Here is a 23,110-nt window from a genome sequence, read left to right as displayed (position 1 = left end):
TTAATTTAAAATTAGTATTTGTACATTTAAAGAAATTAATTAAAATTTTAAATTTAATTTAATTGGACTAAGACCCACTCAAACCAATTGGGAATGTCACCGGATTCTTTTCACTTCACTCTCATTTAACAAAGCCCATGCATTGCATGTCCTTTGATTAGGGTGATCAAAGATGATCTGGGCAGGGCGTAGTACCTATGGTAAGGGCTATAGCTTCGGCTTGGATTATGTTGGGCCAGGCTTTGTCCAAAGCCTTTAAATTCATTAGATTTAATATTTATAATATTTTATAGTATATGATATATAATACATGCATAAAATACATGCTATGATTTTTGTAAATATAAAATATTATGTATGATTATATGTGTTATTTTGTAATATATTAGTGGGGACTCGTGTGGTGCATGGTCTTTGTTAAGTGAAAGTTAAATAATAGAAATACATAGGAGTATATAATTGTTTCATATTTTAACTTTTTAATAACCTATCCAATTGAACTCAACTTAAGTTGGTCGGTTTTATAGTATTTTTGATTGGCTTTGGTTTAGCAAATTTTCAATTATAACCAAGTTAGGTTAGTTTCACTCTGGTCATTTCTAAACCGATCAAAATAGAACTGACTCGACCATAGATATATATTAATATTTTATATTTTAAATATAAAATTTTAATATAGGAAAGTGGAAAAATTCCCATATTTCAACCTGCAACCGAATTGAACCAATCCATGAACACTCCTAATTTCAACTAAATTAATAGTCTAATATTTAATAAATAACAATATTTTAGTCTCCAATAATCATTGAAAATTTATAGAAAAAATACACAATTATTGAAAATAAACTTATAATGAAAATGCAATAGAGATATCTAATAAAAATATCATAAATATTGAAAATATATTAAATTATTCAATAAATAGTGTAGTATGAAATAATATTTAATCTCTAATAAGTATTAATGAATAAATTATAAAAATGCATAATTACTACAAATAAATTTACAAAAAAATACAATAAATATGATAGCTTAAATTTAAAAAGTTAAATAATAGGTTTTAATCTCCAATAATTATTGGAAATTTACTATTAAATAAAAAAACAAAATAGATTTATAAATAATTATTGAAAACATGTTTATCGAAAGATACAATAAATAATTAATGAAAATAAAATAAATATTAATTTTAGTATATATATAAATATATAATGAATATACACTATTATTGTAAAATTATTAATAATATATATTATTTTTTTGGAGGTTATTTTCTATAATTATTTACTGATATAAGTGAAATTACTTATTTACAATATTATTTAATTATTTAAATAATATTGTTATTTAAAATTTAAAATATTAATAATTTATTGAATTTAATAATCCATAAAATTATAATTAGTATAATTCATCATTAATTTTGTAAAATATTAAATTTTTATTAATATGAATATTATGAAATCTATTGTGATTATTTTATACTTTTAATATTTTTTAAAATTTATTACAGAATTTCGTTATTTTAACTATTTAAAACTTAGTCATTTTAAATATTTAAATATTATGTAAAATATTTAAATTTTTTTATTATTTAAATTTTATCTATTTTAATGCTACGATGTAATATTAAATAGTTTGTTATATAATTATTTAACTATTTTTAATGCTTTGCTATTTAAGATATTTAGTTATTGAAATATTTAAATAATATTTTATTTTTTAATGTTAAATTTTTATTATTTGAATAACATTTAAATTTAATAAATTGTAAAATTATAATTTATATTGTTACTACATAATTTAGTGATGAATTTTGTAAAAATATAGAACTATTAATAAAATGAATATTATTAAATCTATTATAATTAATTTTTGTGTTTTGAATAAATAGTTTATAGTTAGTATATAATTTTTTATAATATTTAAATAGTTATGAAATTTTTTAATTGTAACTTTCTTTAGATAGATGTAGATAAAAAGTGGGGGAGAGGATAAATAGGAATTAGAGATAGTTTAGGAGGGAAACTCTCTACTAAATTAGAGATAATTTAAGAGATAAATAGAAGTTATAGATAATTTATGAGATAAATAGGAATTAGAGACAATTTAGAAAAAAGAGGGGGAAAGTGGTGCCACTTGGCTAAACATTAGAAAAGCAAATTCCTCATTATTTATGATTGTTAGGAATAGTTAAGCCTATGTGATTTCCTTTTAGTTTAATTAATAATTACATGAAATTAAAAAAATAAAAAATAAAAAAAACAGAAAATTGGAAAGGAGGATTTAGAGCAAGGAGAGACATGGTGACTGAACTGTCTTGCTATATATACAATAGATATGAGTAAATCTACAATGCCGGAAAAACGGGAAGAGATTTGACCAATCAAACCCTCTCCCCCGACTGCAATATAAAACAAATCAAATATCAGCATTATATATAATATGTAGCTTATATAAATTATGGGCCAGGCCGAGGCAAAAAAATTTTGTGTTCCTGATGCGTGCCGGGCGCAGATTGGGCCTGAATCCAAAACCTAGTTCCAGCTTGGAATTTGTGGGCCGGCGCGGCCGACTAGCTTTATAATAAATTTATGCCGCTTTACAACAGAGACATGTCTGTTTCGCTCGTTTGGGGCGCGAATGGTGACTCCCGCCGAAATTCAAAACTAGATAAAAAGAAACGGTCCCAAAATCAGTTTAGAGCTTCCCTCTCGTACACAAGCGTCCGCACCCCTCCAAATTCAAAAATCTTCAAATCCCCGCTCCTAATTCTTCCAAGACAAGCTCCCCAATAAGACGCTTTAGCCCTTTCTTCGAGCTTATATGCTATTAATTTTTGGCTAGAAATATAAGGGTATTTCGTCATTTGACACAACGAGAAACAATAAACTTCACTGTATAATGACTGTTACACCCTCCATAAGAGTGCAAGGTCAGGCCGTTCTACCTAAATTCAACAAGTCACCCTCTGATGCCGGTTGATTCCGCCGCAAGCTTTTTCTTTGAAAAATTTTGAATTCCCCGCTCAGCCTAACCAAACCAACCGGCATCCTCTCCTTATAAAAATTCATACAAACCATTCAATCTCTGCGTTTCTGATTTGCTCAACCTTATATACTTTCTCCTCCCCGGTTAATCTTCGTCTGCAACTTCTCCTCTTCCCGCCAAGTCAAAAACTCCATTTCTGTACTTTCTTCTTTTTCCCCCCCTCTATAAACTTCTTTTTGTCGACAATGCCTTCGATCCCCGAAGAGCCTATTCTCGCTCCGAGCCCAGATCGGTTCTGTATGTTCCCAATTCAATATCCCCAAATATGGGAAATGTACAAGAAAGCCGAAGCCTCCTTCTGGACTGCCGAAGAAGTTGATCTCTCCCAAGATCTCCGTCACTGGGAAATCCTAACCCATGACGAGAAACACTTCATTACTCATGTACTGGCCTTCTTCGCTGCTTCTGACGGTATTGTTCTCGAAAACCTCGCTGCTCGGTTCATGAAGGAAGTCCAAATCTCCGAGGCCCGTGCATTTTACGGTTTCCAAATCGCTATTGAGAACATCCACTCCGAGATGTACAGCCTCTTGTTGGAATCATACATCAAGGATTCGGCCGAGAAGAGCCGCCTGTTCCGCGCAATCGAGACCGTCCCCTGCGTGGCGAAAAAAGCCGAGTGGGCCCTCCAATGGATCGACGGTTCCGAATCCTTCGCGGAGCGCCTGATCGCATTCGCCTGCGTCGAGGGGATATTCTTCTCCGGCAGCTTCTGTGCGATATTCTGGTTGAAGAAGCGCGGCCTGATGCCGGGCTTAACTTTCTCAAACGAGTTGATCTCGAGAGACGAGGGGCTACACTGCGATTTCGCGTGTCTGCTCTACGAGTTGTTGAGGCAGAAACTGAGTGAGGAGCGAGTCAAGGGAATTGTTGCCGACGCAGTGGACATCGAGAGGGAGTTCGTGTGCGACGCATTGCCGTGTGCGTTGGTGGGGATGAACTGTGATCTGATGAGCCAGTATATCGAGTTCGTGGCCGATCGTTTGCTCGGTGCCTTGGGATATGGAAAGATCTACAACGTTCAGAATCCGTTTGATTGGATGGAGCTGATCTCGTTGCAGGGGAAAACCAATTTCTTCGAGAAAAGGGTTGGAGAATACCAGAAAGCTTCGGTCATGTCGAGTTTGAATGGGAACGGTGGAACGCACGTGTTTAAATTGGACGAAGATTTCTGATGATAAATACTCTTTATGGCTTAACAATTTGTTTCTTTTTTCTTTTTTAGAAAATAATTTGGTTATTTTTTTCTCTAGTTTATTAGCAGCCCAATGTATGAATTTTAAGAATTTTAACATGAGTTCGTTGTTTCTGCTGTATCATAATACTTCCTTTTGATCAGTTTGTTTATCTAATGGTTATTATTTCCAAGGTCATCCGAAGTGGTTGTGAGTTCTTGATCTTATGATTTATGGCATTGGTATTATATTTCTACGGCTCAGATTAAAAGATAAGTGGTGAGCGCAAATGATACTTAAATACTTTCTTTCCCGGTGTTAAATGGGGTTCGATGGTCCAGCCTGCGGCCCGAAGTTTAGACTCGGCCCACTTATCTCTTGACTCTTCAGTGGCGAGCCGAGGAGGCGAGGAAGAGGTGGTGCACTTGACTCGTTATCCTGCGCGCGGTCACGATGTCTGGTTCTGCTGCGGCTGCTCCTCAGCTTCAGACATCGGGCATGCTCTCCAAGGAGCAGTTAATTTATCTGTTCGACCGTTTCTCTGAGCTGACCTCCCAGCCCGGTGAGGTCACTTATTCCCTCTTTTTTCCTTTTTGTATTTGTATCTCTATTTTCTATTCTTTCGTTTTTCCCCCAACCTGTTCTCCGATAGGCGACGGGCGAATGCGATTTTCTGTTCTCTTCGTCTATTAATATGCGCACTTCGTTTTGTTTTCTTGTAATATTTAGATGTGAAGAGACGAATTGCAGATGCTGTGAAGGATAAACAGGTAAATTCTCTCTAATTACGTCCTATTTTGTTTATAATTTGGTTTTTGAACCTTAGCTTAAATTCCCCTTTCTCAATGGCAAATTCATTCAGTTCGCTGCTTTAGGTAGTTAAAACTGTGAAATCAATGCACACCCTAGGAATTCTTGCTAATTTGGATTCATGCAATTCTAACCACACATTCGTAAGGGAGAAAAAATAATAAAATTAATAAAAATCGAGAAAGGCTTGCCAATGTCCTTTTACCTGAAGAATTATGATTTTCTTCGAGCTCCTGAAACAATGGTGGCGTACATCCTTTTTTGCCTTTGTAATCACCTGAGAATATCCTAGGAGAGTAGGATTCATGAGATTATCGTTGTTGACATTGTTGTAGGAGAGTAGGATTCATGTGAAGGTTTTTTCTTCTTTTTTCTTTTTTTTTTGGAGATTTGGGATTGAGTAGAATGAGTATATTTTGAACTATTAAAATGGCTTAATGTAAAAATGATGATGAAAGGAAATCAAGATGGAAGCTATTTCCTGTTTCTGTATCTGTTTAAATAGGTGTGGTGTTCAAATGAGGTTTCGGATATCCCACAATGAAAGAAAGAAAACATTCAGTAGGCAGCTTTCTGCTGGATGCACTGATTTGTCTTGAAGTTTGTTGCTTTGTAACTTGTGAGTATTACATTTCTTTTGGTATGTGAACGAGGTCAAATGTGTCGCTGTCAGAATCATGATGTAGGGAACTTAAAGAATACTAGTTCTTTTGAATTTTGACGAGTAATGAACAATTCTTATCATGGACATAAATACCTATGGAAGTACTTAAAAAAGTGCTAGTTAAATGTTCTATATATAATACATTATGGTGAGTGGTGATGTAAATGTAATTTATTGTTGGATTTGCAATTCTCATTCTGATATTAGAAGGGTTGACCCTATCCAGGGTCTTGGGAAGTTTGGACTGGATAAAAATCTAACCTTAGATTTTACCATTACACCAAATTCTGGTTCTAATACTAAGAAAAAATTCCACCAAGTGACATTTTTCTTAGCATAGTTTTCAAGACACCAAGGTGAGGCTAGGCGACAGGGGGGCGCCTAGGCGATGGATTTTTTTAAGTGAAAAATACATATCCTAGGTTCCATAACCATCTTTCCTTAATAACTATCCATAATTTTCCTAAGAAAATTATAAACTTCATGTTTATGTCTAGAAAATAAGAAGTGTGGAGGAAGAAATGTGTTGATTAGACAAAACTTTAAGTTTTTCCCTTACTTATTGGGTCAAATTCTGAAGTGTTGATTAAACCCTAACAAATAGGAAAATAATAAAAAGAAATTAGTTTATAAACACAAAAAATGAATATTTTTGTTTAATAGTGTCTATTTTATAATTATAATCTAAAAAAAGTAACAATATAAAAGTATTTTATAAGACAATATACAAAACTGCTAGGCGACTGGGCGAGGTAAGCCTCCAAGGGCACCTTGTCGCCTAGGCGCCTGCCTAGGCATCGCCTTGACAACTATGTTTCTTAGTGAGGTTTTACATGTATCTGTTGATTACCCCAATTTATTATATTCTGTGCAGGAAGCAGTGGCTGTAACTACTGCAGTCCAAGAGGAAATACTTTTGGAAATGGGAGTTGGTATGTATATCCTGTTGATTTCAATAATGTTTATCCATTGAAATGCTTGAGTGTTTTTTATTTCCTTTTTCCATTTCAACAGTAGATTGAGTGTTTGATGATTAGATCACTGAGGGACTACCAATGGCAAAATTCTATGCACAATTGACATGTCAAAATTCAGCAACTTGGACCCACTAGTGTTGGCAAATCTTGACCAAACTAGGTAATTTTAATTGCCCACTACTGCTTCCCTCCTATTACTCCATTGCCAATATTCCTTGTGAGTTGTGAATATGGCATCACTTTATCAAACTTATTGAATGGAAATGGTTCATTCCATAGTATACTCACATGGATAGTGAAGGATTTTTTTGAAAGAGATTTTATTATTTGGGACCTTATAATGTTTGAAAGGAAAGAGGAGTATAGCTAAGCCTGTTATTAGGACCATGATGAGCCCCGATACATCGCCATGTCATGAAGATTTTTTGATATATAAAACCCTTTCAAAATGTGGATCACATCATTCATAGCAGGGACAGGCTTAATAAGCATTGTGGAGTAGGCAGTGTTCCGAAATTCAATCTAGTCATTAACCTGGTTTCCCCACTGGTTGTTGGTCAACCTACCGGTCTGAAAGCTAGCCAATCTGGATTTCATAAGTTCTCAAAGATTTTAAAAATCTTAAATTACAAAATCTAACATATTGCATATACAAATAAAATTTATTCTATGATATAAGTGTAAAATTATATGAACGTGTTCGACACCCACCCACTCACCAACACATATAGGAACAACCAATGTTGCATGAACTTAATAGACACAGGAGTTAGAATTCAACATTTATCCAAGTGTTTGACTTAATAAAACAAGAAACATGGACTCACTGACATGCCTATTGAAAAGTATATACTGTTGAATTAATCCATATTTTTTTTGCATTATATACCAATGGAAAAAGGCAACCCGTGCAACAATATTGACCACTACTAGTCTGGTCATTTAGCAAACAACACCAAATGACAAAGGATTCTTCCATTAGGCAAATTGGCTCAGGCCCAAAGTGACCCTATTCACTCTTCTCATTGTTCTCTATTAATGGGGCAATTTGAACCCCAAAATCCTTGCAATGTGGTCAGAATAGTTGAATGAGTGCCCCTTTTTAACAAGTTTAGTATAACATATTGGACATTTTTTATAAGCAACAGTAATTCGTAATTTTATTTAGGAAGATGAGAATCTCTAGGTGTACAAGATATTGTCATACAGGGAACAAAAACAGCATAAAGCTGATGATGCCCTTCTTTTCCTACGTTATTTTCTTTACATGTGGATTCCCTCAATCTTGATTCACCCCAACATAAATTCTCTCTTGTGACTTGCCCCAGCTAATGTCTACTAAACTGTTTTCTGATCTGAGAAACCACCTGATTGCGCAATTCAGGTTGGTCCCTAAAGTTCTAGCATGTCTGACTAGAGTTGCTGGGCCCAAAGAACATCTTTCCCAGATTCCAATCAATTTATGACTTGGCAATTTCCCTCAACTTGTATTCCTGCCCCTCCACTGATGAAGGAACTTTTAACTTTCAATAGATAATGTTACTTGTACAAAACAAAACACTAGCTAAAACTACAATACAGCCACGGAAGGCTGATATGGACTGTATTGATTAGGTGGCCAATCCAGAGGGTCCTCTACTTGGTGTACAGATTGGACGTGGCAGAAATTTGACAGGTCATGAGACCTGGTCAGGGGATCTATTTCCATATGTATTTAAACTATAAATATTTAACAGGTTTTCTGAAAAAAAATGTGAAATCCATCCTATCCCAGACCTGGTTTTCCTACTGGTTGCAGATCAATTGATTCAACTGTCTGGTCTGGGCCAAGTTTAAGAACATGGGACTAGGTGGATACAGTTGGAAGATTTAGGAGGCGTTTGGCAAGTCTTTTTATGAAGATCCTCCAAAAGCTCAAGACCTTAAAAGACTAATGAACTTTTATGGATAGATCTTTAAAGACCAAAGACCGTTTGGTTACAATTTTTTTCATAGATTTTCTCAAAAGCTAAAAAGACCAAAAGACTGTTTGGTAAGCATATATAGCACAACAAACAAGTGTTGAACATCTAAATGAAAAACACCTATGAAATGCCATGTGCCGGACCCATTGATACATTCAAACATACATTTAACAATTGTGGACCCTATATACACTTTTATTTGTGCAAAACAACACTTGTGGGTCTCACTTATACATTCATTCACTTATGCAAAATAATTGATTTGTGCCTCAACTCTATCTTTTAATTTCTAAGAACTAGAATCCATAAAACGTAGAATTTTATTGATAATCAGGAAAATATTAAAACCCTTTTTCCATATATCCATCATTCTCTAAACATGAAACATCTTGGACCATGATACAGAATTTGACAAGAAAAAAATACAAAATAAGAATTAATTTAAAAAACAAATTGTCCTGAAGGAACTCATCTTTGTTCCTATAGAATCCTTGTTACAGGTGAGGCTCTTTGATAGCATTGTTGCCACCATTGCTACTGCTACTTTTCCTCCATGACTTTGCCTCCCCCATCATTGTTATGGCATCTGTCATGGAAGGTATGTCCTTGGGAACATAGTAGTGCATAGACAATTCTCCAAACTCAGGGTCCAATGGCTTTCTTCCGGTAATCAACTCCACAAATTCAATTTCATAGCTGAAGATGTCACTCTTTTTGCCTACCTTCAGCCTGTATTCATATTCTTTCATACAAAATAAATTTACTATTGCCACTTCTAAATAAACTACCATATATTTTCCTGCAAATCTATCTGCAACTGAACTAAATATTACCATAAGTCGTTCTTCATCACCCCAAAGCCATTAGCAATGGAAGCCAAAAGGAACTAACTATCCAATGGAATTATTGTGGGTATCAATAATTCACCTACTGGCCCACATGCTTACATATTCCACTTAAAAGTTACTTCTAGTTCAGGTTACTAGACTAGTAAAATTCATTTACTAATATTCAAAATGTCATGCTAATAGTTCTTTCAGAACCACTTCAACTTTCCTTTTTGACCAGTTATAGCTGGTTGAATATGGACACAGATCAGTCATCTACTTATTAGCTAACATTTAAGAAAATTGTAAGCAACTGAGAAATAAAATGTTCATTGAATATGGACTGCCAGGACCAAAATGTGCCAACATGGATGGGAAAAAACACTAGCAAAGGAAAAATCAGAAATTAACACATCCAACAAAAACTAGAAAAGTTCCCTTGGTCGAAGTAGGTAAAACATACAAATTTCATTGCTGGTAAAGTATATGTCGTAAAGCTATACACAATAATCTGAAATATATAAAGAATCAATGATAAGAGAAAGTTCTAATTCGGGGTTGAGAGAAGTGGATATAAATGTTGGGTGGGTTGAGAGAAGTGCTAATTCTGTAGCAGATGCCTTAGCCAAGTAGGGGTGGGGAGGGAATCTCTGTTCTGGGCGTAATTGTAACGGAATTGGATTGTTGGGGGAGAGAGAATAGGTTTTTATCTCTCATAGTCTTTGTTTGTATTTAATGGGTGGTACATTTTCTTCCTACTTTAATTAATAAAATGCTCGAGTTATTGATAAAAAAAGAACCAGTGATGCTTAATCCAAAAATAAGTAAATAAAAGATCAATGGCAAACTTGATACTCTTCATTTGTTCTAGACAACTCAATGGGTAATCAGAATGCAGTTTCAATAAACTTTTCTCAATTAAAAGAAACCCACCATCCCCCATGCAAAAGAGAGGAAAAAACAACCACATGACAGAAAGATGGATACATACCCATTTGTAGTAATTTTTCAAGATTACTGATTTTTATTTGATTGATTAAAATTGATGAATACCATTAAATTTATCTCAAGGGAAAACATGAAAATTTAGGAAGCCATATCTCTCATTCCTCTTCAATTCTTCTGTGCCGTCAACTCCGGGAAAAAAACCACTAGCTTCATTCGTTCTGCATTGGTGATATTGAGATCAAGTAGGGAAGGAAAAAATTGCAATTTAACATATATGATATAACCATACATATATTACTTACATTGGTCATGGTTCCCACTTAGTTCTGACAACCAAATTAAAAATCCAAAAGGAAACCCAAATTCCTTCAACAACAGTCAAGGTGGCAAATCAACATGATTCAGTTTACCAAACCTAGCATTCCAGATCCTTAGGGAACCAAATCTGCCAAAGGTCCTAGAAACACAAGAAAGATATTCACTTAAACCCTAAAAGCCCTAAAATAGGGAATTCAAATGAAATACGACCAAATTGGAATCTAATTACTATGTAGTTGTCTAAGAAGAACAATGATCCAAAAACCTAGCAAAATCAAGGAGATTATCAAATTTTAGTCGTAGATTTCTCTGTCTAAGAGGTGTCTGGTGTCTAAAACCTTTTTGGCATCCAAAAAATGCGAATTCTAATCATGGAATCCAAAAAAAGAAGAACATACCTGTGTCAATGCTCATTCATTGGGGGTAGATCATAAATTTCACTTGTAGCTTCTCAGATATAGATCAATATGGGCTTTTATGGTCTTTTTTGGGGTCTGTCTTTTAGTCTAGTGGGCTTTCATTAGCCAAACAATAAAAGACCGTTAAGTTTAATGGAATGTCTCTTGTTGGATGAGAAAGTTGAATCCTTTGCTAGAGTTCGTTAGAGAAATGGAGTTCGTGCAGGCAGGTCAGTGGAGGAGATCCTTGAAGATAGAAGCAAAAAGTTTCCTGTTCGAAGAGATGGGAATCAAGGGGAAGGTAAGGGAAGCGAAAAAGGGTACAATATTGCTGGAAGGATTAGAAGTGATTGAGTGGCTAAGAGAGTTCATAGCTGGAGCCTGTTCAAAAGGTAAGCAGATAATCTGGCGGGATTTTAGTACATTAAAAGGGAGAAGATATGTTGTTGAATGTAAGAGGAATAGAAAAAGGCTTCTTCATAGCTTTGGCTGAATTTTTTGGTAAGGGACGAAGGCAACTGGTGTGTCTACCAACAGGAAAACAGAACAAAGGATGGGGGGAAGTTGACTGGTTGTTCAAAGAGTTTTTAGCTCAAAGAGTAGCAAATGATAAAAAAGCCTCCATAAGGGAGGAGAAGGCATATCTCAGCAACAACAGGGTAGAACAAGGGCCAGTGGTCATGGCAAAAACAAAAGGCCAATTTAGAATGGTGGGAGGTCTAGAGAGAGAAGAGTGGGATAGTAAGTTTGTGATTCAAGCCAAGGAAAAGGTTAATGATTAGAGGAGGGTAGCTGACTTACTGGCAACCAGGTTGAAGCTGAAGAGTGTCTTCATAGTAACCCCCTTTGATAACTGTAAAGCCCTCCTAGATCCAATAGAGAATGATTTGGAAATATCAGCTATCAATGTTCAGGCTGATTTCAGATCATTTACAGTCTTTAAATGGAATCCAACATCCAATTCCAAGGATTTATTTGTCGAAGATGGTGTGGTGGTGCGTGTAATAGGCTTGCCATTTCATCTATGGAAACAAGAAGTAGCAGAGTCTAGCAGTATGTGTGGAGGAATCTTGAAAGGAGCTTTCTGGGGCGATCTTTATTCAGTAGCAATCCTGCTAAGTGGTGTGAAGCCAGAAGACATTCCACGAAAGGTAGAGGTATGAATAGAGGGGAGTTTTGTCTCTGTGTGGCTAGCATCCTCCATTGAAGCAGGGCTGTGGAAGGAGGCTCGTATGGTAGGAGGGGAGAAGGAGGAAGAAGAAGCATTAAGTGGACTTGTGAGATTGGTTAATTCAAATGGGAAGGAATGTTTCACTAAAAAGGGCCAATAAATTATGGGAAGCCAAAAAGCTTTGGGGCAGATGGAAGGTCAAACCTGTAGAAAGCAAGAAAAGGCTATGACAAATGGCAGATCTTTTGCGCAGGCTGTGTCAGGGGAAATAGACAAAAATTTACCAATGTCTAAAGGGAGAGGGTTGAACCAGCAACCTCAGACAGGGAGGGTTGCTGGTTCGACCATTAAAACAGGGGGGCGTGATTTGTTAAGAGGTCACGTGGGAGGAAAAGACTTAGAAAATGGGCCCAATCGAGTGGATCCCTTTTCTGGTGGGCCGGAGAAGGAAACTCAAGTAAAGGCTTTAAAGCTGGGTTCTTATATTACAAGTCTTGAGCCCAAGGCCCATTACAAGACAGATGGGCCAAGGGACCCTTTAAGTAAGCACGTGACTGGGAGGAGGGATGAGCTGATAGACGAGATTAAGCGTCTATCTTCTTCTACCCCGAATCCCTCCTTTCGATCGAATAGTTCAGGCGCAAAATCTCAAGACTCTCAGTCTCGAGGCTCTCTACAATGGGTCCCATCCAACCTGGTGAACCGTCTCTCACCAGATAGGCACAACCCGAGATACCTGAAGCCTAGTGAATTGAACAAAACGGGTTTGAAGATTGGTTGAGTGAACAAAACAGCAGTGACGATTCTGATAGAGACGAAACTTTAAGTTTGGGAAGTCTGTCTCCGAAAAGCAACAATGATTTACTTGAAATAGAAAGTTTGCATACGGAGCTGTAGTTTTTAGAGGAAGAGATTGATGAGGCAGGTGGCGGGAAGACTAGAAATGGTGAAGAAAATGGTCCTAAAGCTGTGAAAATTCCTCTTCCCTTCGTCGAGGGAGCTGACCCTGAGTCTAATGAATTACAGGATGTTGGTGGAGAGGGACAAGAATCGGCCGTGAGGATGGATGTGGGTATTCCAGTGTTGGAAACACAGAGAAAGGTTTTCCAAGTGGGTAGGTCGTCAGGAAGTGATTCTTTCAGTATGTCTACTTCACAACTTTGTCCCAAAAGGGGAAAGGCCTTAAAACCATTTGTCGCCTGTTAGCAACTCAATTCCAGTGATTCTAGTCCTACCCTCGTCCTACCAGGTATGGGTGTCAATTCTTTTTTAGGTACTGACTTGTCTGCTATGCCTGTAATAGATATTCTAGCTTCCCATCCAGGAGGTTCTGATGCAAGAGAGAGGGTGATAGTGGAAGGAGGAGAGAGGGTGATGGAAGGAAGTAGTAAGGGGGAGGCGGACAGAATTTGGGAGTTGATCTGTACAATGATGGAGGAACTAAAAAAAAAAGGAAGGATTCTTAGAGAGATGTTGTAGCCAAAATAAGTGTGAGCAGGGTAAAATTCTTCCTCAGACATTGGCTGGAAAGGTTGGAGAAAGAAAAAGGATGATTGTTGTATTAGGAAAGGGGGGGGGAAAGGAACAAAGAAGAAAAAAAGATCTGAAGTGGAAAGGCTAATCTCAGACATTGAGGGGGATTTAGAATTCAGTGGTAGAGGGGATAGGAGGAAGGGCCTAAAATGAGGAGATTATGGCCTTTTCATGGTTTTTTTTTTTGCTATTTTGTCTCGATGAAAATTATTAGTTGGAATGTAAGAGGGTTAGGGAGTGCAAGAAAGAGAAGGGTGATCAAAGACCTACTCCGAAGGGAAAAACCCGATATTGTGTTGTTACAAGAATCCAAAATGATGGAATTAGATGGGAGATGGGTGAGGAGTTTTTGGAGGTCTAGAGGTTTAGGTTGGAGATCGTCTCCTTCTTGGGGAGCCTCGGGGGGGGGGGGGGGGGGGGGGGATCGTAACACTGCGGAGGGAGGATGTGGTGGAAGTAGTGGAAGAATTGATAGGCAGATTCTCAGTTTCCATTATGTGTAAGAATGTAGAGAATGGGTGTGTATGGGTCTTAACCAATGTTTATGGCCCTAATTCCTATAGAGAGGAATGAGATGTGGGAGGAACTATATGCAATAAAGGGGCTATGGGTGGCCCTTGGTGCCTGGGTGGGGATTTTAATGTTATTAGATTCTCTGATGAAACCAGTAATCCCCAACAGGTAATTACAACAAGCATCAGGAAATTTAATTGTTTTATTGAAGAATGTGAACTGAAGGAAATACCTCTGCTGCAAGCCAGTTACACTTGGTCCAACCTTCAGGAAACCCCTTTGTGTTCGAAGTTGGACAGGTTCTTATTTAACCTTGCCTGGGAGAATAGTTTGGAAAACTTGGTTGCTAGAGCGTTACCTAGGGTCACCTCCGATCACTGTCCTATCCAGATAGGTATTGAGTTTTTTCCTATAGGACCCAAACCTTTTAGATTCGGAAATATGTGGCTTACCCATCCAGATTTTGTGAAAAAAGTGAAGGAATGGAGGGGGGTAAGACGGAAGGGGATCAAGTTTCATAAGAAATTAAAACGGTTGAGAGCCAAAATAAAAGAGTGGAATAGTGATCATTTTGGTAGAATTGAGGAGCAAAAATTGTGTCTAATCTCTCGAATAGAAAACTTGGATGTAAAGGAATCTCAAAATGGGTTGACCGAGGAGGACAGAGTGTTAAGGAGACAATTGAAAAAGGATTTGGAAGAGGTGTTACTGAGGGAAGAAATCAGTTGGAGACAAAAATCTAGACACAAGTGGATTAAGGAGGGCGATGGGAACACTAGATTTTTCCATGATTTGGCAAATGGGAGACGAAGAAAGAATCTTGTGACCAAGCTAGAGATAGGAGAGGAGGTGATTACCAACCAGGATGACATAGCTAGAAAATTTGTGGACCACTTCAAATCGATTTATAGAAGACCTTTGAGTGAGAGAACAGTCGTGGAAGGGGTGGAATGGCCAAGAATTGATGACGGAGTGGCAAGGTGGCTGGAAAGGGATTTCGAGGAAGAAGAGATTAAGAAAGCTGTCTTTCTAATGGATAGATCCAAGGCTCCAGGTCCAGATGGCTTTACAATGGGTTTTTATCAAGACTGTTGGGAGGTGTTGAAAGAGGATTTAGTTGAAGTCTTTAAGGAATTTGCAGACAATCACATTATAAGCCCTGGAATTAATGCCACCTTTTTGGCCTTGATACCTAAGAAGAATGATGCCAACCACCCAAAAGATTATAGGCCTATTAGTCTAGTGACAAGCATCTATAAAATTCTGGCTAAAGTGCTCTCATTGAGGATCAAAACAGTCCTCCCTTCTATCATTAGTGAAACGCAGGGGGCTTTCATTCAAGGGCGACAAATAACAAATCAGATCTTAATTGCGAATGAGTGTGTGGAGGAAATGAAAAGGTCTAGTAAGAGAGGTTTCATTTGTAAATTGGATCTTGAAAAGGCCTATGATTTGGTGGATTGGAAGTTTCTATTAGAGGTTATGCGAAATTGTGGATTTGGGGACAAGTGGTGTAGTTGGATTTTTGGGTGTATCAGTACTTGTCACTACTCTATTCTGGTAAATGGTATGGTGAGGGACTTTTTGCCAGCTTACAGGGGTGTCAGGCAAGGGGATCCACTCTCACCCTTCCTTTTTACCTTAGTAGCTGATGTGATTAGTAGGATCATTACTAAGGCTGACAGTGAAGATGCCATTAGGGGTTGGAGAATAGGGAGACACCAAGTCCCTGTTACCCACCTTCAGTTTGCAGATTGCAGATGACCTAATGATCTTTTTTGAAGGAGGTTTTAGCGAAAAGGTAGCAAACCTAAAGGAGCTAATCAAAGGATTTGAAAGTATTTCTAATTTGAGAATAAATTTGGAAAAGAGCTACATAGCGGGTATAAATTTGGAGGTAGGGGAGGTCGAGGCTATTGCGGAGTGTCTTGAGTGTTCCACCTCTGCTTGGCCTATGTCATATTTAGGGCTTCCTTTAGGGGCAAATCCTAGGGAGAGTAGATTTTGGACCCCAGTGATAGAAAAGTTTGAGAAGAGATTAGCCTCATGGAAGAGGAATTGTCTCTTTAGGAGGGAGAATTACCCTAATAAGAGCTACCTTGGCTAACTTACCTTCCTATTTTTTGTCTATTTTTAGGATACCAGTTAGGGAAGCTAGGGAACTGGAGAAGTTGATGAGAGATTTCTTATGGGAGCCGGGACAAGAAAAAAAGATCACTTGGTTAATTGGGAAATTGTGTGCAGAAGTAAAGAGGGGGGTTTGGGACTTGGGAGGGTAACTAGAAAAAATCAAGCTCTGTTAGGGAAATGGTTGTGGCGATGGCCATTGGAAAGAGAGAGATTGTGGCATGTGGTGGTGGGAAGCATTCATGGGAGGTCAGAGAATGGATGGGTTGCTGGTGTATCAAGGCAAGCTAACCTAGTAGCACCTTGGAAGGCCATTCACAACACCCTTCCTCAATTCCTCAATTTTATCAGGTATGAAGTTTGTTCTGGCAACATTGTTCATTTTTGGGAGGATATTTGGATAGGAGACACACCTTTAAAGGATCTGTTCCCTTCGCTATTTTCTGTTTCTTTGTACAAAAAAGAGGTGGTCTCAAAATTTGTCTCACCTTTCGGAACACCCTTAGATCCTACTTGGGATGATGAAATCAAATCTCTTTCTATTTTGCTTGGTTGTCTTAATCAGGTTTGTTTGGATCCCTCCAAGCCAGATAAGAGGGTATGGACTCCTAGACCCAATGGAACCTTCACTTGTGCTCCTTTCTTCAAGTCCATCTCTCAACTTTCTACTCACCAACCCTTTCCGTCAAAAGAAATTTGGTGCAGGCCACTTCCCCAAAAAATGATGGCGTTTTGTTGGGAAGTATTCAATGGGAAAGTAAACACTCTAGATAACCTACAAAAGAGAAAACCTTTCCTTTGTATTTCTCCTAATTGGTGTATCCTCTGTAGAGCTCACAGTGAGGATTGTTACCACCTATTAATATCTTGTCCCTTTTCTGCAGACCTTTGGGCTTGGCTACTTTTGTTGTTTGGGAGTAGTTGGAGTCTACCAGCAGAAGTTCACATGCTCTTTAACCATTCTACCTTTTATTGGTCTACAACAATAGGGAGAATTATGTGGAGATGTGCTCGTGCTGCCTTGATTTGGACTTTTTGGGAAGAAAGGAATATTAGAATTTTTCAAGAAAAGGAAAGGAGCAGTCAGGAATTGAAAGACTGTGTGTTAAATAGGGCAATACTTTGGCTGAAGACCTTGGAAATCTTTCATCATTTCTCCTTTAATGACCTTTGGAGAAATTGGTCAGCAGTAGCGAGGTGTTCATCTCTAAAGGACAAAATCAATTACAAGCTGGTCTCCTCCATCCGGAGGCTCACTGAAGTTGAACTTTGATGGAAGTAGCATGGGTAATCCAGGATTATCCGGAATGGGGGGTGCTTTGAGAAATGAGAAGGGAGAGATTTTGTTGCTCTACTCAGGTCCCTTGGGAATTGGGGACTCCATCAGGGCAGAACTTTTAGCTGCTGTACAAGGGGTGCAATTTGCAAACCAGCTGGGGGTACAACACCTAACAATCGAGGGGGATTCCAAAGTGGTGGTGGGTTGGTTGAAAAATCCTGAAGAGGCTATGTGGCGTTACAAGAATGAAATGAAGAAATTTAGTTGGTTGACAAGGAATATGTTGATCACTGTACAATGGGTGGGGAGATCAGCAAATACTTTGTCAGATGTTAGCTAAGCAAGGGGTAAATAGGGAAGAATTGTTTTGGGCTCAGTTGTGATTCTTGCTTTTCTTTCCTAGTTTACTTGTAAGATTCAAGGAGGGGCTGCAGCTTGCGCCTCTCCCTGGGATGTTGTATGAACTCACTCTAAATCTGCTTCTGAATTAATAAATTTATTATCATTCATCAAAAAACAATAAAAGACCGTTTTTAGTCTTCCGGGCTTCTAAAAGCGCACTAGATCTTTCAAAAAGACTTGCCAAACAGGGCCTTAGTTGACAGGGAATATCAAAAGGCTGATCTCTTTTTGGGCTTCAGTTCCAAGTGAATTCATTGGGGTCAGATTTAGGATTCCTGTAATGACTGATAGAACATCACATGTGGTCCGTCATTTTATGCATGCAAATAACATCATACATCAGCGTCATTTTATGCCGTGTATATTTTTGGTTGTAATCGAAACAGAATGTAACAACTATGAAGCTCACAGTAATCTAGTTAGGTTCATACTGTCTTAAAAAAATCCTATCAATATCTTGTTTCCTTGAAGGAAATTACTTAACCACATTGTAAATAAACAACCTGAATGTTTTTTCTCTAGTCCAATTAGTGGAAAGTTAGCCAAACTGTTAGTTTATGCAATTTTTTTCAGCATGCTGAGTGCTGGCATAAATGTGAATGTGCATTCCTCAGAAGATGAAACTAATTCCTTGAAGCTAAGAAGTTGTATAGCAGCATAATGTGTTCTAGGTATAGCTGGAATATAAGCAGTTTTCCTTTGAATTTGAAATGGAGGTTATCATCGCAGTTAGTAGTTCATAAGATATATAATATTATTGCAAGGGGATCCAGATCCCTGTATAAGGCTTGATACAATTTAGTATGCATTTCCTATCTGCAGTACCACTTTCTAGTATTTGTATTGTTTTAACTACTTTTTCTCTTCTTTTGCAGATCCGTGGTTTGGCATTGCTTGCTTGGGAAAAGTGAATGTGGCTTATGAGAATGACCGAGACTTGATGATCCAGTTTTATGGTTTTGTTGCAAAGTAATTTCTAACTGGTCCTTTGTTTTTTTTTTTTTTTAATTTTACTGAAGAAGATTTGATTTTTTCTAATCTTTTAAAAATGTATGGAGAACTTATGTTTGTCGTGAAATATAATGTGCAAAATCTGACACAAGTCATACTTGATAAATATGTTCTTTGGTTCTTTATCATCATCCAGTTTCTTTGTTCAATACCAACAAATTTTTGTCAATAATGATTATCAAGTCTTGAGCTTGACTAATGTATTAGAGTGCTCAGAAAATACGTTCTGGCTGCAACTGTTTGTAGTTTAGTCAGGTCAATGTGTATGAATCATGCCAATAGTTCAAAGTATTGATACACCTCTGTGTATCAGTACTTTGAATGACGCTTCCCCTATTTTTTGAGTTTTTTTTTTTAAGTTTCAGTTTGAAATATATTTATATATTATTTAAAAAAATTGGTTCCCAAAGACACCTGTGAGTAGGTGTATCGGGAACCAAAAGATACGATATGATACGCCGAATACGGGGAGTATCATATCAAAATTTTGATCCTTGATCATTCCTCTATGATTCATCATACTACTAAGAGGGTGTTCTTTTTGGGATTTTGGTTCCCATTAACCAAGAATCCTATGTTCTTTTTTCAGATTAATGTGGGGACCAGGGAAAGTTTCCTGGGTATCACTTACCCGGATCTTCTAGGTGGGTAAATAACTTTCCCACCTGGGGGGAAAGTTTCTAACACGAGTGGGACAAGAATGTCCCTTTTAATAATGGATTTTTATGGTTAGAATGGTCATTTCCTTTTTTACTTGGGAAATAAAAGAACATGGGTAAATACACTTACCTGGCTAAGTGTTTCCCAGGAAAAACTTACCCGGGTAATTGCATTGACCCCGGTAAATTACTTACCGAAAAACAAACGGGGCCTAAGGTTGATCTGTTCCAGAATTTGACCTTTCAAATCTCATTTGTCACAACAGACACATCTTGTAAATTTCATCTAAAATCAAAATGCTTGGAGGGTATTAGTAATATAATTCATTTTAAAGAGTTTTTAATCCCATGCATGAAAAGAGCATCTCCTACTATTGGTCTTACCTAGAAATTGAGAAAAAATAACACAGGGTAAAAGGATGGATGGTTTATCTGTATGGAATTATTTAATTTTAAAAAATCAGTTGACCATTTGTTCTGTTCATAAATTTCTTAATTTTTCTCATCCAGACTAGAAATTTTGGTAATGGACAGTTATTTTTAGGCCTCAACAATTCACTTCATAATGATTAGGCCATTGGTTTTTTGATGACAGGGAAGAAATGGCCTGTGATGAAGCTGAGCTCGAGCCTGATGAATTTGCAGAAAAAGTGTATACTCAACAGAAGCTACAAGAGCAGGTAGGTGTTATCCATTCCTGTTGTAATTTTTTTGGGAAAATTCCCGATCAGTACCCTGTACTTTGGCTTGATGACAATTTGGTCCCCGAGCTTTAAAATGCGACAATCCAGTACCCGTACTTTCAAAATGTGACAATCCAGTAACTGGACTTTCAAAATATGACAATCCAGTACCTGCCGTTAACCAATCCGTTAGTCAGCCGTTAAGTGACATTTGAAAAGTCAAAAATGCCATTCGAATGCCATTTAATTCTCTTTATCAACCATCCAAATGTTGACAAAAAACTGAACACTCCCAAATCCTAGACTATTCAAAAAAGTTGGTGACTGTTTAGAAGAATCTAGAATTTGGGACTGTTCATTTTATTGTCAATGTTTGGATGGTTGATAAAGAGAATTAGATGGCATTCTTGGGGAATTTTTGACTTTTCAAATGTCACTTAACAGCTGATTAACGACAGGTACTGGATTGTTATATTTTGAAAGTTCGGGTATTGAATTGTCACATTTTGAAAGTTTGGGTACTGGATTGTCGCATTTTAAAGTTTGGGGACCAAATTGTCACTCGAGCCAAAGTACAGGGTACTGATCGAAAATTTTCCCTTTTTCTTTATAATGTATGCATAACCATGATATGATTTTATTTGATTGTTCTGTTTCTTGTAGCAATTGGAGATGCTAAGGCACATGCGTAAATTTCACCCAGAGGAGCAGTCTACAATCCTGTCAATGGTAAATGGCAGTCTTTAATTTTTTATGTTTTCTTGGGAAATTTGTCTATACGTTATTGATGGCATGGCCCCGTTTGGCATGTTTTTCTGCGGGGGCTGTCGGCTGTTTAGAAGCCCGGAAGCCCGTGCTTTCGTCTTTTCTCTTTTGGTTAGGAGAAAGACTGCACCCCAAAAAGACACGAGAAGCTAGAAATGGAGCTTCTCGCCTTTTTTCATCTTGTCTTCGCACGGAAAGACACATGGAAAGATGCACCTCCAACCAAACGGTCTATGGGCTGCCAAGATCTTTATGTAAAAGCCCACTATGTCTTTTGGGCTGTTAGATCTTCCAGAAGATCTTTCAAAAAAGACATGCCAAACGGCACCATCTTTAAGATGCAAGCTTGCTAAGCAGGAAAAAGAAAACTGTCTTATGATGGAAGCAATGTAAATCTATCTTCACCTACCTGCTTGCCACAGCTTCCTCTTTACTGACTATAAAATTTCATGCCTAAACAAGTACAATAAAAAAATGAGTGTTGGGTTCACAGGCCATGTTCAGTGATTCTGAATTTGGAGCTTAGAAGTTATTGGAATCTTGATCTGTGAGTATATATGATCAGAAGAGTTAAAAAAGATACGGGGTTTACCTTTACCATTCGTTTCTTTTCACTTAATTATTCTGGTTGGTATGGTTGGAGTGAGTCTGTGTTGGTGGGGGGGGGGGTGATGCAACATTATATGGTTGCAGACAGACCAACATCAATTGCTCTACCTTCTACCCCAGATCTAACTACTACTGAGGACTTGTTTAGTGCTATTGGACGTTTATGCTGTCGCTTTCAGATTCTAGAATTGTTTGGCCATTGCACATTTTTCTTCTCTAGCATATCCTATTAAGTTTGCATCCATGCAGATAGAATATTGTGAATGTAAATAATGGATCAAAGTCAAACCATGCTTACATGTTAAAAGTCGATTATTGATGGATGACCAGTATCCATTATTGGTTACAGTTTTGGTCAATTAAAGAGACAACTGGGTTAACATGGGGCACTAGGTTGTCAATTATATGTATTAATGTCATTTACCAACCAGATTGTTGGTAAGGTCTCCTGCTGGTCTGCTGGTCGTAGCGGAGATTTGGGATTGAATCTTGCTTGCACCTGGGTTGGGGGGTTAAGACTTATGGGATGGGGGATGGGCTACCCCCGTTGTGTAGTCCTTCAGAAGAAATCGAAAAAAAAACTAAGATTTATGCATTTTTCTTGACACAGTTGCACCAGCAGATGGAGAATGCGAATTTTGATAATAGTGCAGCAGTTCTGACATTGGAACAGATTGAGGACATTGTTGGTAGGAGCACACCACCCCTCAAATAAGACAAGTTAGGTAGCTTATTCTTTCCTTAGTGGGGGAAGAATATCACCCTTCGCTAATATCCCCCTCCCTCAACAACCAAAAGAAGTCAGAGAAGAAACCACCCGGAAAAAAAGGATATTTGTAACTATAACGTGCAGTATGTTTGATGTGAATCCTTCTGTAATTTGTTTCTTTTTTATTTTTGTTGTTATACTGCTTTTGTGTTTAATGTTTATGCTAATTTAGAACTTTATCAAATGCCAAGCATTCTACCTTGATTTGTTTTATCGGTTTGAGTAAACCAAAGCTGGGTTGTACCTTGCATGTTCGGGCTCTTAATCATTTTTTCTGATTAAAATTGGAGTTGTGGGCCCGATATAGGTTCTAGTTGATTGGATGCAAAGGCTATTTGATTGGGCAGGTTTCACTTGGCCTATTAGTTTACAAAGTGTTAAAAAGCAATGTTCTAAAAGGTGTGGGAGTCATAGGCCTGCGCCTTCAGGCAAGTCATTGATACCTCTGAGGCATATG

General features: G+C 37.4%; 2 protein-coding genes across 2 annotated transcripts; both read left to right on the top strand.

The window, feature by feature from the left end:
* Positions 1-2,313: 2,313 nt before the first annotated feature.
* Positions 2,314-4,424, top strand: TSO2 (Ferritin/ribonucleotide reductase-like family protein). Its single transcript, XM_010252414.3, has one exon. The coding sequence runs from the start codon at positions 3,237-3,239 to the stop codon at positions 4,224-4,226; it is 990 nt and encodes a 329-aa protein (XP_010250716.1). The 5' UTR covers positions 2,314-3,236; the 3' UTR covers positions 4,227-4,424.
* A 144-nt stretch (positions 4,425-4,568) lies between these two features.
* LOC104592883 (plant/protein) lies at positions 4,569-22,837 on the top strand. The gene is made up of 7 exons (XM_010252413.3): positions 4,569-4,788; positions 4,956-4,996; positions 6,575-6,632; positions 19,033-19,126; positions 20,423-20,507; positions 21,174-21,239; positions 22,495-22,837. The coding sequence occupies exons 1-7, from the start codon at positions 4,680-4,682 to the stop codon at positions 22,597-22,599; spliced, it is 558 nt and encodes a 185-aa protein (XP_010250715.1). The 5' UTR covers positions 4,569-4,679; the 3' UTR covers positions 22,600-22,837.
* The last annotated feature ends 273 nt before the right edge of the window (positions 22,838-23,110 follow it).

The sequence above is a fragment of the Nelumbo nucifera genome, chromosome 3, assembly GCF_055504915.1.
Source record: "Nelumbo nucifera cultivar China Antique chromosome 3, China Antique-T2T, whole genome shotgun sequence".
Taxonomy (NCBI): domain Eukaryota; kingdom Viridiplantae; phylum Streptophyta; class Magnoliopsida; order Proteales; family Nelumbonaceae; genus Nelumbo; species Nelumbo nucifera.
Note: the sequence above shows the minus strand (reverse complement) of the source record. Positions and strands in the feature narration are given on the sequence as shown.